Source organism: Melospiza melodia, chromosome 19 (assembly GCF_035770615.1).
Source record: "Melospiza melodia melodia isolate bMelMel2 chromosome 19, bMelMel2.pri, whole genome shotgun sequence".
Classification (NCBI taxonomy): Eukaryota; Metazoa; Chordata; class Aves; order Passeriformes; family Passerellidae; genus Melospiza; species Melospiza melodia.
In genome coordinates, this window is record NC_086212.1 from 9,476,896 (window position 1) to 9,491,169 (window position 14,274).

Sequence of the window (14,274 nt, forward strand, 5' to 3'; positions counted from 1 at the left end):
CCCAAATTCTCACTCATGAGGAGGACTGTCCTTCCTTTGATCCACCATGCAGATGCATTTTGCTGTATGCCCAGAGCTACAGAATTCAAAACCCTGTCAGGGCTGTCCTGGATGCATTCCTGCTGCCTTGGGCAGAGTCCTGGGTGTCCCTTGGACAAACCATGGGCATTAGGTGGCACCAGACACTGCCAGAGCAGTAGTTCAGAGCCAGCCTGCCAAGATGCTCTGCTCTCACTATCACCACCCTCATCAGAACAAAGACACAGAGCAGGGGACTGGGGGCAGGACAGCATCGTCCTGCCAGCCCTGGGAACATTTTTTCACACTGCTCCTCCACCTCATCCTGTGCTGGTGGGTCTCAGAAAGGTACCCAAACAGGGATCATGTCTGGGGCTTCGGCTGAGTGCAATAGGTCAGGTTTCTGCTTTCTTCTGTGCCTCCTTTCTTCCATGCTGAGGAGCTGGAGAGAGCCAGACCATCCTCAGGAGCACAACAAGGGGCAGCCAGGCTTTGGGGCAGGATCTGGGGAAAACCCTTCCTTTTCCAGAGGGTCCAGGGCAGCCCCAGCACTGTTCTGTGCACCCCAGCTGCATTCCAGGCCAGATCTCCACCAGCTCACTGCATGAGCCCAGCTGGAGCCTGGAGAAGGCATTTCCCCCGTGCAGCTCCCAGGCTCTGGAGAGAAGCTCAGCGTCTCCCTCTAACGATGTGCACACACCTGCAGTGTTCTGCTCTTTGGGCTTCTGGCCCCTCATCACCCCACAGCTCCCACTGTCCCACCAGGACACAAACAAACCCCATCAGGGCAAGATGGGCTTTTTCCTGGCTTCTTTTTCCTTGTCTTTAAACTCAGTCAATTCTCCCAGCTCTGTTGCTTGTGAGTCTCCGGTGAGGTGAGAAGAGCAAATTTTTGCTGCATATTAGAAAAGGTCAGTATGGAATGAGGAGGAAATTCTAATTCCTGTGTTCTGGGGTACACACAGCAAAGCCCTGGAGCTGCTTCCCTGCAGACAGAGCTGAGGGTCACAGACCCCTGACCCACAGGCAGAGAGGGAAGATGTTCAGCCTTGCATGGAGGGATTTAGGGCTGTAGACATCTCCTGGGAATCCCCAGGAAGGACTGGAAGGACCAAACTCACAGGGCAGGTTCAGGTATGGGAAGAGTCAGAAGAGCAGTGAGTTAAAATAACAGTCTCTAATTTATTACCAGCAGAGAAGCAGGCAGGAGGATGCCCAGCCAGGGAGCACCGTGACCTGCCTCCACATCCCAGTGCCCCAGGGGGTTTAGGGCTGCTGTTTTTGGACCCCCATGACCCACAGCCCTACCCTCATCACTTGAGGTGGAATGTGGGGAGGTGACAGCATCCACCCTGGCCCAAAATCCTGATTTACACATGGATTTTCCTTATCTACCCACAAGGGCAATCTGTAGCTCTGTATGGGAGAGTTTGGGAGATGGGGACCTGACAGCAAACACTTTGACTGTAATGATGGTGAAGGTCATCAGGAAGGTGCCTGGCTTTGGTGGCACCATCACCAGCCCTTGGCAGGAGGTCAGGACAGGAACCTGCCAATGCCTGGATGAGCACAGCTCTGAGAGCTGGTGGGACCATGGAGCAGAGCAGGACCAGGATGGGAGCTGGGGCACCCCAGCCCCACAACCACCCAGCAGCACCCCAGCCTGCTGCCCCCAGCCCTGCATGGGCTCTCCCTCTGCCTGCTGATGAAGGATGAGCTCTTGGCACAGCTTCCTCCCAGCCGTGGCACCCTCCTGGTGCATCCAGCCTGCTTTCACTTGCAGATTTTCCGGCTCTGATGACTCAGCTCCCTTTTTAACTCACCAAGTGGAGCTGGGTGCTGGGGTCTTGGCCCCGCTGTGAATTTTTTGGCTGGTTGTATCATCTTATTTGCTACCGATAACGTCACCTCCCCGGCCGCTGGAAGGCAGCCCAGTCTGATGAGGAAACCAAAGCTCCCTAAATAAGCTCCAAGGCATGGACACGATTTGCTGGGTGCTGGGATGTTGCCCAAGTGCATAATGCTTCAGTGTCCTGCACATGGCTCCGAGCTGTCCCTGGAATCCCTGCATTCCCTTTCTCCACAGTGCTGAGCCCTGCCTTTTGCCATCTCCTTTTTTCCATCTCTTTCCCTGTGAACTGTCAGGCTCAGGTGGATGGAAGTTCATCATCTGTCCCAGCAGCTGGTTTGCTGATTTTCCTCCAGCCAAGAGCCATGTCTGCTGGAAGAAACCTTCCACCCCTGCACAGGAATGTGTTCCTTTAAAAGAAAGAGAAGGAAGAAGCAGGAGAGGAGCCCTGGAGTGTCTGGGAAGCTGTCTCTTCTTATTCCAAGCGTGTGGCTCAGGTCTCGTATCGGCGATGCACAGCCCATCCCAGCGGAGCTCGGTTCACAGTGTTGGTGCAATCTGCCAAACAGACGGATCAGCTAGGAGACATTTCCAAAAGAAGCTGGAACAAGGTGGGAGAGGAAGGAATAAACAGCCTGCAGGGTGGCACGTCGCAGCTCACCCACCACCATCCCCAGAGAATCTCTTCCCTTCCATGCAGAGGGCCACTGACGGATTTTGGGCTGCGTGTGGCAGCCTGGCCCTGGGTATCCCAACTCCCCCTGTGCTCCCTGAATGGCCCCACAACCCATCCCTGTGCCACAGCCAGCTCTGGGCTACCCTATAGGCCCTACCTTGGCTGAGCAGCTGCAGGTTCCGCACCTCCTCGCGCACCTGGAGCTGCAGGACCTGCTGCAGGAGCTCCTGGCGCTGCGCCTCCAGCGCGATCCCCATGCGCTGCAGCTTCTCCCCGTTCAGCCGCAGCAGCGCCCGGCCTGCAAACACCGAGTGGCTCAGTGCCCCACCAGCCCAAAGAGGGGGGGATGATCCCAGGAAAGGGCAGCACAAAGGAGAACCCATCAGCATGGAGGATTGAGGAGGGAGTGCTCTCTCACTGCCTGCATAGTGTGTGGAGGGACAGGATGGAGGGGGAAGGACTGGCAGGGGATAGGGTTAAACTGGATGTTGGGAAATTCATCCCTGTGAGGGCAGCGAGGCCCTGGCACAGGTTACCCAGAGAAGCTGTGGTTGCCCCATCCCTGGAGGTGTCCAAGACCAGGCTGGAGAAGGCTTAGAGAAACCTGTTCTAGCAGAAGGTGGCCCTGCCCATGGCAAGGGTGTGGAACGAGATGAGCTTTCAGGTCCCTCCCGTTCTGGTTTGTGACCTCCCTTTCAGAGAGCGCCGGGTGGCAGCTCGTGTCCCCAGCCTCTGCCAGGTATCAGCAGCACAATCCTGTAACCCATCCCCGCAGGCAGCAGCTTTTTATTCTCTGCTCCACCTCCCAGATGAGGAGATGTTTTCTGAGCACAGGGTTCCCACACAGGGCTGCTGGTCCTGGGGCAATGAATAGAGGTGCCCATCACAATGCATTAGTGCTCCAGTCCCCACCGAGCCACTTCCCTCCAGTCTGGGGCTATTACAGGAGGGATTTTAAACCAGCTTTTGTCCTTGCTTTACAGCATACACTCACTAATTCTGCCTTTGTTGCCTGAGCAAGGGCTGGCTGAGCTTTTGCATTAGGATTTCTCATCTCCCCCAGGCAGCTCCTGCCCTCACTTCCCTGCCATCGTCCCCTGGCCCTGGCAGAGCTCAGTCTGGACTTGCACATATTGAAGTTGGGCTGGAACGATGCTCTTACACAGAGGTCAAAGCCACTGTCCCCAGGGAGCAAAGGGGAGGGGGCAGATCCTGGAGGTGAGTCTGCTTGATTGGGAGTTGGATTTGGACCTCGACAGAGACCTTTGAAACTTGGACTCCAACTGGGCAGAGATTTTTCTCTTCTGCAAAAATTTTTTAGTATTTAAAAAATTTAATAATACTATTATTGTATTAACTAGGTGATGAGAAGACTATTCCCTGTCTTATAAACCAATTTAATAAAGAATCTCCAGCCTGTCCTGGAGCTCACCCTGGTGGCAGATGCCTCCTGCCCAGCCTGGGTCAGTGTCACTGTGTCCCTTGCTCTCACCCTGGCTGCATCTCATGGGGAGAGGGGACAGAAATGGGGGGCATGTCCATCTTCTGAACCCCCAATGTCCAAACAGCCATTGCCATGGTCTAGAGGGCACTCTGTACCTGTGATGGCATGGTGGGAGAACGCCTCGACGTAGATGAGATAATTGTGTGGGCAGTGCTTCTTCAGCCATTTGCACACATCCTGCTGGGTCCACAGCACCACTGGCTTGACCAGGCTGCCCAGCGTGGGGCTGGTGTGGTAGATGCCATAGTGGTCACAGCCACGGACCTGAGGGAGTAGGAGGGGACAGGGTTAGTGGGACTCAATCCTGGGAGGAGGAAAACAGAAATCAGCGCATGGGGATGGGGGAGATGCTGGCTGGCTGCATAGGATTGTGGTGACACTGGAGGGCTTTGGCTCCACACCCTCTGGAGTCTCTGGGCTCACCCTGAAACCAGAGGAATCAGTAAGGGAGGCACAGAGAGTGGGGATGGGAGGTCAAGTTGATTGTCCTGCCATATATAGACCCAACACCTTAAACTTCCCAGGCCTCCTGCTGCAGGACCCAAGTCCCCTCCTCTACATATCACCCAGCCCAGCAGAACATTGCACAGGCTCAGGAGATGTCCTGGGGTCCTCAGGGTCCCCATCTCACCAGGCAGAGATGGGCATTTGCTGGAAGCTCTCTGTGGGAATGAAGCCAGTGAGATCCTGGAGGAGAGTAGGAACTGGTGCAAAGACATCCCCACCAGATGTTGGTGCTGGTGCAAACTCATCCCCACCAGAATTCCCCAGGAAAGCAGCCAGCAGCCAGCCTGTGCCCGGGAGTAGGAAGGGCTCTCCCTTTCTCTCCCTCTCAACCCCCTCAACCCTGAGCTGACTGGTCACAACCAGGTCCTGCAGCCTTGCAGGTGTCCAAGGCCACCTCTGAATCCTACAGCTGTTCCTGGGGTGCTGCTGCGCTCAGAGACATCCAGGATAAATCAGGGCCACAGTCCCCAGTACCCCAGTGTGCCCTGGCCACCTCCAGCACCTGCTGAGCTGTGCCAAGCACAGTACCAAGCTATGCCCACAGGGAGAGGGGGCTTCTCTGGCAGCATCCCTCCACCCCACCTTCCCTCCCTCCAGCTGTCTGCTGCACTGGCCAGTCTCATTCTGAGCCACCCAGTCTCACCCTGAGCCACCCAGTCTCACCCTGAGCCACTTGGCAGCTCCATTTTCTCTCCCCCATCACAGCTACTCTGGCCTCACAAGGTTGTTGCAGCCTGGACTTATACAGAGCAAATCACATATCTTGAGCTGTGGCTGCACAGGGAGCAAGCCTGCTTCTCCTAGGACATCTTCCAGGCTGGCTGGGAAATGGGGCTGGAGGATGCAGGAAGTTCCCTTTCTCTGCTTTTAGCACCCAGGAGAGATTGGTGAGCTCTTCACTGCTGCTGATGCTGAGACTCCATCCTTGAGCAGCACCAGCAAACATTGCTGCTCCAAAGCATTCACTTGTGCCCAAGATGCTGGGACTGTCCTGGGCTGGATCACAGCAAATTGGGGTGGAAAAGGCATCCCTGCTTCCCACAACAGAAGGGAATTGGACTTCCAGGGCTCACCCATGGCCCAAGCACGGCGGGGACAGGGCGGGAACAGCAGCTGATGCACGGGAAAGGTCGGCAGCGTGTGGCCCACGGTGTGCCAACACCGACCTCTGCCTGTGAACGCTGGCTAATTAAGCACGTCTAATAGAGGAGCGGGATAATTAGTGTAAGAGGGACTCCAGACATCCCGCAGTCACTGAAGCTACTGGCACATTCCTGAGGGATGCTGCAGAGGAGGCAGTGGAGGGCAGCTGGGCTGGATGTGCTCCCTGCCCCGTGCCAGGCATTGCCACGGAGCATGGCCAGCCTGCTGGGGCTGCTGCCTGTGCCCAGGGGAGCCTTCGAGCTTGGAAAGGAACTGTTCCTCAAGCAGAGCTCGTTGGGAGCATCCAAGCAAGAGGGAAGAAGGCAAAGTTGGGAGGCTGTGCGTTAATAAGCAAGGAGTCCGTCTCCAAATGATGGAAAATCCAATAGACAATACCCAGGATTCAGTTTCTGAACCCGACCCTCACCTTTGGGGGACAACCCGGCTCCAGCAGACACATCCCTGCCTGCGGGAGCAGCCCCAGCCCACGCCGGCTGCGGCTCCTTCACACTCGGCTGAGCGCGCCCGAGTGTGCCGGGGGGACGAGGAGGAGGAGGAGGAGGAGGAGGAGGCGGCGATTTGCTCGGCATTCACTTACGAGCGATGATGAGAAGCGGAGGGGCTGGGGGGAATAACAACCATCTTCCCGGGAGCTTCCCGAGGGCTTCCCACAGCTATTATCCAACTAACCCTCCGAGGCACGGGGGAAGAGGGGACAAACAAGCGGCAATTTCCCTGGGCACGCACACGGCTGCACGCACATCGCTCATCACACCCCGCCTGCACCGGGGACCGTCCCAGCATCCCCAAAGCCCGCGCTGCCTGCTCGGCGTGCATCCCCCCTCCCCATGGAGGGTCCCCAAGTGAGCCCAGAGGGGCAGGGGAGGTGTAAAGGGATCGTGGGTTTGTTTTCCAGCCGGCTGAGCCGCGCTGTCTCTCTGATGAACTCTCAGCCGTGAATATCGAGCGCCGGTGTGGAGGAGAGCAGGCAGGAAGGCTGGGAGGCTGCTCTGGCAGGAAGGCAGGAGTGGCTGGGGGAACCGGGGGCACTGCAAGGAGCAACTTGTATCTCCTCCCTTCGCTCTGGCATTTTTCTTTGCTTATGGCAAATTAAGAGCCTTTCATTAAATCCTCCTGGGCAGCGCATATAGAGGTGGAGGAAGGAGAACCATGATAAGCCGCAGCTGGCAGCTGGAAGGTGGCTGGGGTGTCCCCATTCAGGAGCCACCTGGAGGTGATGGGACAGTGCCACCAGCACATGGGACATTGTCTGCCCTGGAGCTGCTGCTCCTGAGAGCATCACGACCATACCCATCCCTGTGGGGTCCCTGCTCCCTTCTGAAGCCAAACCAGACAGGAGGCCCTGTGATACAAAAGCATCTCCATGCTGGCAGCTGGATTTGGATTTGGATTTCCCCTCTTTTCTTTCCAGCATTCACAGTCTGGATGTGCCACTCTGAACCTGATTCCCAGGGTGTTAAGGAGGGGCTGGGAAGCAGCAGGAGCCACCTGCAGGGATGATATTCCTTCCTGGGTCTGTGCAGCAGTGAAGGGAGGGAAATCTTTGGCTCACAGCCTCCATAGTACGATAAAATCAAATTGCCATAGTACAACAAAATCCTTAGTACAATAAAATAAAATTGTCAAATTTCAGGAAGACGATGGTCCAAACCTGGCTAAGAGACACACGCAAGCGATTTTAAGGCATTATAAGGATTTTGGTCCTGGCATACTTAATGCAAAATGGTTTTAAGTCCCATCTGCAGGTGGGAGGGCAGGTGATGCACAGAGGGGAGGTGACACAGAGAGCTCACCCCAGCACAGCACGAGGCCTGGTGAAAACACATGATGATGTTTACATGTCACTATAACTAAACACCCAGCAATCACGAGGACTTCCAGCAAAGCACCATCTGAAGGCCTGATCCTGCAGGGACAGGGGATACTCCTGCACGGGGTCTGGCACACACTGTATTCCCTGGGCACACCCGGGGGGGGTGGGTACCTGCAGGGGTCTGGGAGAAGTGTGCTCCCCTGGGGGGTGGGCGTGGGTACCTGCAGGGGTCTGGCAGACACAGGAGCTGTGTTCCCTGGGCACACCCAGGGGGTGTGGGTACCTGCAGGGGTCTGGCAGACACAAGGAGCTGTGTTCCCTGGGCACGCCCAGGGTGTGTGTGGGTACCTGCAGGGGTCTGGCACACACCGTGTTCCCTGGGCACACCCGGGGGGGTTGGGTACCTGCAGGGGTCTGGCAGACACAAGGAGCTGTGTTCCCTGGGCACACCCGGGGTGTGTGTGGGTACCTGCGAGCCCTCGGTGCCCGGCTGCCGCAGGAGTTTGACGGTGCGCCCGGGGCCGTCGGGGCGCTGGCTGCGGCCGTCGTGCCAGGTGAGGCTGCTGCCCGCGGCGCGCTGCAGGCGGTAGCTCAGGTTCTCGGCCGACACCGTGTGCTCCAGGAGGCTGCGGCAGAAGCTGAAGTGAGCAGAGGCGGCAGCGGCGGCTGCAGAGGGAAGGGGGGTGAGAGACGGCCGTGGTGCCCATCCATCCCACTCCGAGGCACCCAAAAGTGCCTTTTCTACCCTTTTTCTACTCGGGCTGTGGGCCCTTCTCTCCAAAAACTCCCCGTTCCTGCCTTCCTTCCCCATTGCCAAGAAGAAAATCCACCAGCCCAGGAACGCCAGCTGGCGCCGGGATCCAGCAGGCGCCCGACGAGATGTTTGCCCACACAAACCCCTCACGAGCGACGCTTGTTTTGACACCCGCCAGCCGAGCAGACACAGGACCTGCAGCTGATCCCCAACACGTGGTGAGAACCTCCTGCTTGTCACTGCCACCCTGCCGGGACAGGGACCGGGAGGAGGCCCAGGGCAGCTGCATCCCATGGCCCAGGCTGGCAGCAAACAGCCACCACCGAGGGAAGGGGAGCAGAGAATGCAGGCAGTTCCCCCAGCTCAGGCCATGGGTACCTGGGGACAGCTACATGGCCAAACACACACCAGCCCTTCAATAACGACCACAAAGAGACATTTACCCACAACAAGTGCTTTTTGTCCCTTATTCATAGAATCATAGGATATCCTGATTTGGATGGGACCCAGAAAGGTCATTAAAATCCAATTCCTTGTGTTTTAACAAGCTGGGGGTGTTGGGGTTACAATGAGGTTGCAAAGCTTTCCTTTGAGGGGGGCTGAAGGGCCCCAGCTGGCACAGGAGGAGGGTGAGTGGTATTAGGGGCTCACGCTCTGGCTGCTCCGGATAAAAGCCAGACAGCTTGACATAAGCAGCTCTGATCTGCAGAGGCGAAGACTGGAGCATCCCCCAGCTCACCTGCTTCCACCACGGGGAGCCAGGCAAGTCGTGAACCACCCCTAAGAGCAGAGCAGCACCCAAAGGAGGCCCATTTCCAGGACAAACCACTCTGGGAGAGCAGAAGGGCTGGAGAAATCCTGATGCAGCTCATTTTCCTAATTAGCAGGTTTTACGAGGGAAGAGGTTTCAAAGAGCTCATTCAAGTACACCTTTGTGCAATAGGAGAACAACTGACCAAAAAAAAGTCAAAATAGAGCAAAAAAGGGTTGTCCCAGGATACCCAGACCACATCACACAGTGCTGTTTCTTAAACACACCCAGCAGGAAGCATTGCCATGGGGAAGCTGAGGCAGGGGAGCTGTCTGATGGCTGGGGAAGTGATTTTAGAGAAAACAAGGTGGAGGGAGATCCATGGAGAGGCTCAGTGGGGAACAGAGGCAGGACTGGTAGGGGTGGTCTCTGTGCCTGTCCTGGGTGACTTCCAGCAGTCTCAGACACCCTGGGCCTGTCGGGTGAGGACCAGAGCGGGCTGTGCTCCCTCCAGCCAGGGATGTCTGAGGTGCCACTGTGCTGTCCCTGTCACCCTGAGCACTGCAGCTGTACTGGGACACCTCTGAGCTGGAACCTGCCCATCCCACTGGGTGCTGTGGCAGATATAAACCAGGTCTGGAGGGGTTGCTGCCCGAATTGTGTCCTTCAGCTGTGCCAGGGCTTGCTACAGGGAGTGGAGGGAAGGAGGATCTGGCCATCAGCAGGACCCAAATCCATAGGGAGCCATGGAGCAGCTGCCTCCAGCAGCAGGACATGGGCATCTCTGCTCCTGCAGCAAACTCTGCTGGAGGCAACCCCAGGAGTGGGAGCAGATGGGAAAGAGGGGTGAAAGTGGGAAGGAAAAACGAACCAGGAAGAAAGGCAGCTCTGGGAGCTCTGGGGGCATGGCTGTGCATGGGAGCAGGCAGTGGCTGCCCTGCAGCCCAGAGGCCCTGGCTCCAGCAGCTCCTCCACAGTCTCAGTTTCCCCAGCCCAGCCCTTGCATCCCAACTTTCCAATCAACTGGCAGCACCCGACATGGGACGGTAGGGAGTGAGAGCAGGGCATGTGGGAGCGTTTTGGAGCAAGGAAACGATGGGGACAGAGGAGCCCCGTGTCAGGACAGCCCTGGGCTGGCTCCATGCAGGGACAAGGGGGTGACATCCAGCACTGGCTCTCCTTTCCATGCCCTGCACAGGGAGCAGCCACAGCATCCCCAGGAGCAACCAGCCGCCTTCCATCCCCTCCGCCCCTCTCCGCCAAGCCTGCGGCTGTGCCCTCCAGCCAGGAACGCTCATGCAGCATCTCCCCCCAGGCCCGCCGGCCCCACAGCCCCCCCGGCCATGCCCTGAAGAGCCCTCACCTGGCTCGGGTGGTCCCTGCGAGCTGCGGATGGTGGAGACGCAGCAGAGGGATGGCCGGCCCTGCTGCATCTCGGCGGGAGGAGGGATGCGCGTGAGCGCTCGGCACCGCTGTCACGAGTGCGGCTCCATCCCTGCCTCCCCTCATACCTCGTCCACACCTGACTGATTCCCCCGAGCGCCTCCCTCCCGCTGCTCTGAGCCCCGGCTGCACGCTCAGCCCCGCTCCGGGCGGCCAGAGCCGCTCGCACACGGACAGGGGGTGAATGACACCGACACCCCCACCCCGCTGCCCCGGGGGCGTCTGAGCCGGGGGATGCTCGGTGCTTTCCTCTCCTGCTCCCGTCTAATCCCGCGGCAGGGCCAGCTGGCACTGGGGTGGGCAGGGAGCCTGGGGGGCCGCTGCAGGGGACACTGAGCCCCCCGCGCATCAAAGGGCACAAGCGAGCCAAGGCACGAGTGTGGCAGCGCCGGAGCACCGCTGGCTTAGGGCGGCCGGGTGAAGGAGGAAAGAGAAGGAGCGTGGTGAGGAACAGCCTTAAGGGGAAGGGGCCGTAGGGCTCGGTGTGTACTGCACCTGCTCCTGACAGAGCTCTCATGGCCATGGTCGTGTTGGGGTCCCGGCAGAAGTGGGGGTCCCACAGAGCAGAGGCTGTGCTGGACCCTGACACGGGAATGCAGAACCTCCAGGCTGGCTGAGCCTGAGCTGGAGTGGGCAGGGGAGAGCTCAGCTCCCCAAACAGCCACTGTGACCCCACTATTCCGAGTCCCTGCCAGCTGGTCTCGGCTCCCTGTGCCCCTCTGCCTGTCCCCGTGAGTGACACCCACTGCCTGCTCGCCGGGGGAATCGCTGCCGGCTTGTTTCCATGGCTCTTTGATCCATTTTGGGCACCTCTCCAGCCTGGCAGGAGGGGGAGGCCAGGTCCGGGTCACCGCAGGGGGACCGGCAGCGGTGGGACAGGGACAGCCGCTGCTCCCTCCCGTCCCCTCCCGTCCCCGGCGCTGCTCCTGCTGCCATTCCCTCCCAGACACTTTTATGGCTGGTGAAACGTGAGCGCCGGAGAGGCTCAGAGCAGCAGCAGCTGCTGGTGGGGACAGGGACGGGAATCCTCCCGGGGCTGGGCACCTCGGGGCAGGATGTGGCAGCATTCCCCGGCTAAAGCATTTCCGTGTGGGTGCCAGTTTCCCCGAAATGATCACCACCAGCAAACCGGCTGCCAGGGCACTTCCCGCCGGCGCTCCCTGCTCGCAGGTGACCAGGAGCCGCCCAGGGGACACGGTGGCACACAGCCGAGCTGCAGGAGGAGCGGGCAGGGGCACAGGGAGCCTGGGCAGGCAAAGGCTCCTGCTCTGTCCTCTGCCACCACTTCTCACCGCGGCCTCGGGAGCATCCCCGTGTCTCTGATGCCATCGTGGCTGTCCCACAGACCTGCCCTCCAGATGGGGCCGTGCCTGCAGGCAGCTGCGGTGGGGGCAGCCAGGCCTCCCGGGTCAGACGGATTCCCGGGATTAAGGGGAGATGCTTGAGACAAGCCCCACAAGGAATGAAATCACTCTCTTGGCTTGCCTGGCTGCCTGTGTGTGATGACCCTTAAGGGTGGGTCCTCACACGGCATTTGGGAGGGAAAGAGATGTTTAGCACCGAATAAAATTAGGGATTTGTTTATAACTGGAGGTGGATTTGGGGAGCTGGTCATCTCTCTTGTGTTCCTGCAGGCAGGTGAAGGGTGGATGGGAGCAGAAGTCTCTGAGGACTCCCAGGACTCTCTGAGGACCTAGGGAATTTGCTCAATTCAGGGAGCAGCTTTGTGAAGAACTCATCCTGCTTTTAGTGGCATGAGCCATGAGCTCAGCTGGCATTGCCATTGCCCTGGTCCCCTCTGCCCCTTCCATGTGGCTTCACCCTGGTGCAGGAGCTGGTGGAGCCTCCAGGGATGATCCCCACACATCCCATCTTTGAAGCTGTGCCTATAGGATGGACCAGGTCCTGTCCTGAGCTATTGCCAAAGATCTGAGGAAGATGAAACCAGACCCAAAGAGGACTGACTCCCCCTCCAGCCTCTCCAGCTTCCCCTGGAGTGTACTTGGCTCAGGCGCTGGGTGTGGTGAGTGTCACCCCAGCGCTTCCCTCTGAATTCTCGGCTTGCAGAGATGAGATAAGAGCCCCGGCCAGAGCTCAGGCTGGTGACTGCCCACTGCTGGTGCCTCCAGAGGACAGAGGAAGGGAACAAAAGGCAAATGTCCTTTCTGTCCTCCCTGTGCAGCACGATGGGTGCCCTGGGCACACGCTGAGGGAATGGGCACAGTGTATGGGGGGATGTCCATGCCTTTGGGATATCTGTGCTCCTGAGACTGCCAGGGGTACTGCCAAAAGGTCTCTGAGCACCCCATGAGGACTTGGGTTGGACAGTGTGAGAGTGTGGGGTGAGGGCAGTGAGCAGGACTCCAGGTTGCTGTGGGCAGGTTCTCCTGGCAGGTGTGGGAGCCCACAGGCACAGACACTGCCTGCAGTGCGCCCCCTTCCACCCTGACATGCTCTTCCCGGGGGTCCTGCCCTGCCCCAGCACCCCCAGGCCTGCCTGCCCTGTCCTCACACCTGCATCCCTTTGCTCTAGCCAAATTTTCCAGCCCATTTCATTGGTACACCACAATCCCAAGGGTAGGGCAGGGGGACAGCCTCTCCCCGGAACGGGGCAGTAAAGGGGAATGTGGAGGGACTGACTCCCGGGATGGAGAGGACAGCGCTGGGGACGGAGGGCAGGCAGACCCCGGCGATGGAGGGGGCAGCACCGGGCTGGGATAAAGAACAGACCCCCGGCATGGAGGGGGCAGCACCGGGGGATGGAGGACGGACAGACTCCCACGATGGAGGGGACAGCACCGGGGGGAGATGGAGGGCGGCCCCTGGGATGGGGTGGCTCGCCAGGTCCGTGCCCGCGGCGTTGGCGGCTGAGGGAAGCGCGTCCCGCCGCGCACCTGAGCCCCCCCGCCCGCGCCCGGTACCTTCCATGTCCTTGGGCCGGCCGCAGCTCATCCTCCGGCAGCGGCGCCGCGCTCGGGCGGGGACGGAGCCCCGCGCCCCCCGCGCCGCCGGCGGCACCGGGCGCTCCCGCCCGCCCCGCCCCGCCCCGGTGTCCGCGCCGGGGGCGGCGCCGCCATCCGCCACCCCCGGGGGCTCCGCCCGCCGCCGGCCCCGCGCTGCCGCCCGCCGCCAGCATCCCCGAGCATCGCCGAGCATCCCCCGCTCCTGCATCCCCCCCAGCCCTGCCCCGGTCACCATCCCCCCTGCCGCTCTCCAGCTGCGGGAACGGGTCCCTGGGGATAGCAGGGTGCAGAGGCACCATGGACAGGTTTTTGTCATGTTTGCAGTGGGTATAGAATGGAAAACACCTGCTTGTTCCTCCACCCCAAATATCTCTGGTGTCCCCGATCTCCAGCTCCCTGGATGGGGGAGGCAGAGGAAGGGGCTCACCCCCGGGGTGCTGCATGAGTGGGTATCCCCAAACCTCACTGGGGCTTGGCACACCAGCATGGAGATAAATGGTGTCACCAGAACCTGTCACTATCCCCAGTGACAATCCCACAGGTATTTTTTAGGTGCCTGCATTCAGCTGTCACACCTGACCCAGCCAGGGAGCGTCACTGCCAGCCCCTGCAGCCACCAAGGGACAGGGGTCTGGCTGTGCACCCTGTGCTCATCCTGCCCCGGGCTGGGAGAGGGCTGGGGGCACCTCTGGCTGCCCAGAACAAGGACAAGCAGATGCCTGGGCTGTGATACTCCACCTTCCCAAGGGCTCCCTGTCACAGACCCACTGCAGCACAGAGCAGCATCCCCACCCTTGTTTGAAGAGGAAGAACACTCAGCTTAAACACATTG

The 14,274-nt window shown here is 59.4% G+C and overlaps 1 protein-coding gene across 3 annotated transcripts; it reads right to left on the reverse strand.

Moving 5' to 3' along the window:
- Positions 1-1,191: 1,191 nt before the first annotated feature.
- Positions 1,192-13,483, reverse strand: SAMD10 (sterile alpha motif domain containing 10). Of its 3 annotated transcripts, none has more exons than XM_063172455.1 (5): positions 13,401-13,483; positions 8,001-8,197; positions 4,143-4,311; positions 2,701-2,841; positions 1,192-2,425 (listed from the first exon to the last, which is right to left on the reverse strand). In XM_063172455.1, the coding sequence occupies exons 1-5, from the start codon at positions 13,429-13,431 to the stop codon at positions 2,361-2,363; spliced, it is 603 nt and encodes a 200-aa protein (XP_063028525.1). In that variant the 5' UTR covers positions 13,432-13,483; the 3' UTR covers positions 1,192-2,360. The 3 variants fall into 3 exon arrangements, with proteins under 3 accessions (XP_063028525.1, XP_063028524.1, XP_063028526.1); XM_063172454.1 differs by lacking the exon at positions 13,401-13,483 and adding an exon at positions 10,400-10,580; XM_063172456.1 differs by lacking the exon at positions 13,401-13,483 and adding an exon at positions 10,400-10,577 and having other exon boundaries at positions 1,192-2,468.
- Between the last annotated feature and the right edge of the window lie 791 nt (positions 13,484-14,274).

What these genes read in the sequence shown, in the direction of transcription:
- SAMD10 (XM_063172454.1), bottom strand. Translation starts at nt 10,469, where the DNA reads ATGCAGCAGGGCCGGCCATCCCTCTGCTGCGTCTCCACCATCCGCAGC. An exon ending in GCAGGGACCACCCGAGCCAG is followed by an intron (nt 8,198 to 10,399) that starts GTGAGGGCTCTT and finishes TTCCCTCTGCAG; the next exon opens with CCGCCGCTGCCGCCTCTGCT. An exon ending in CTCCCACCATGCCATCACAG is followed by an intron (nt 2,842 to 4,142) that starts GTACAGAGTGCC and finishes CGGTGTTTGCAG; the next exon opens with GCCGGGCGCTGCTGCGGCTG.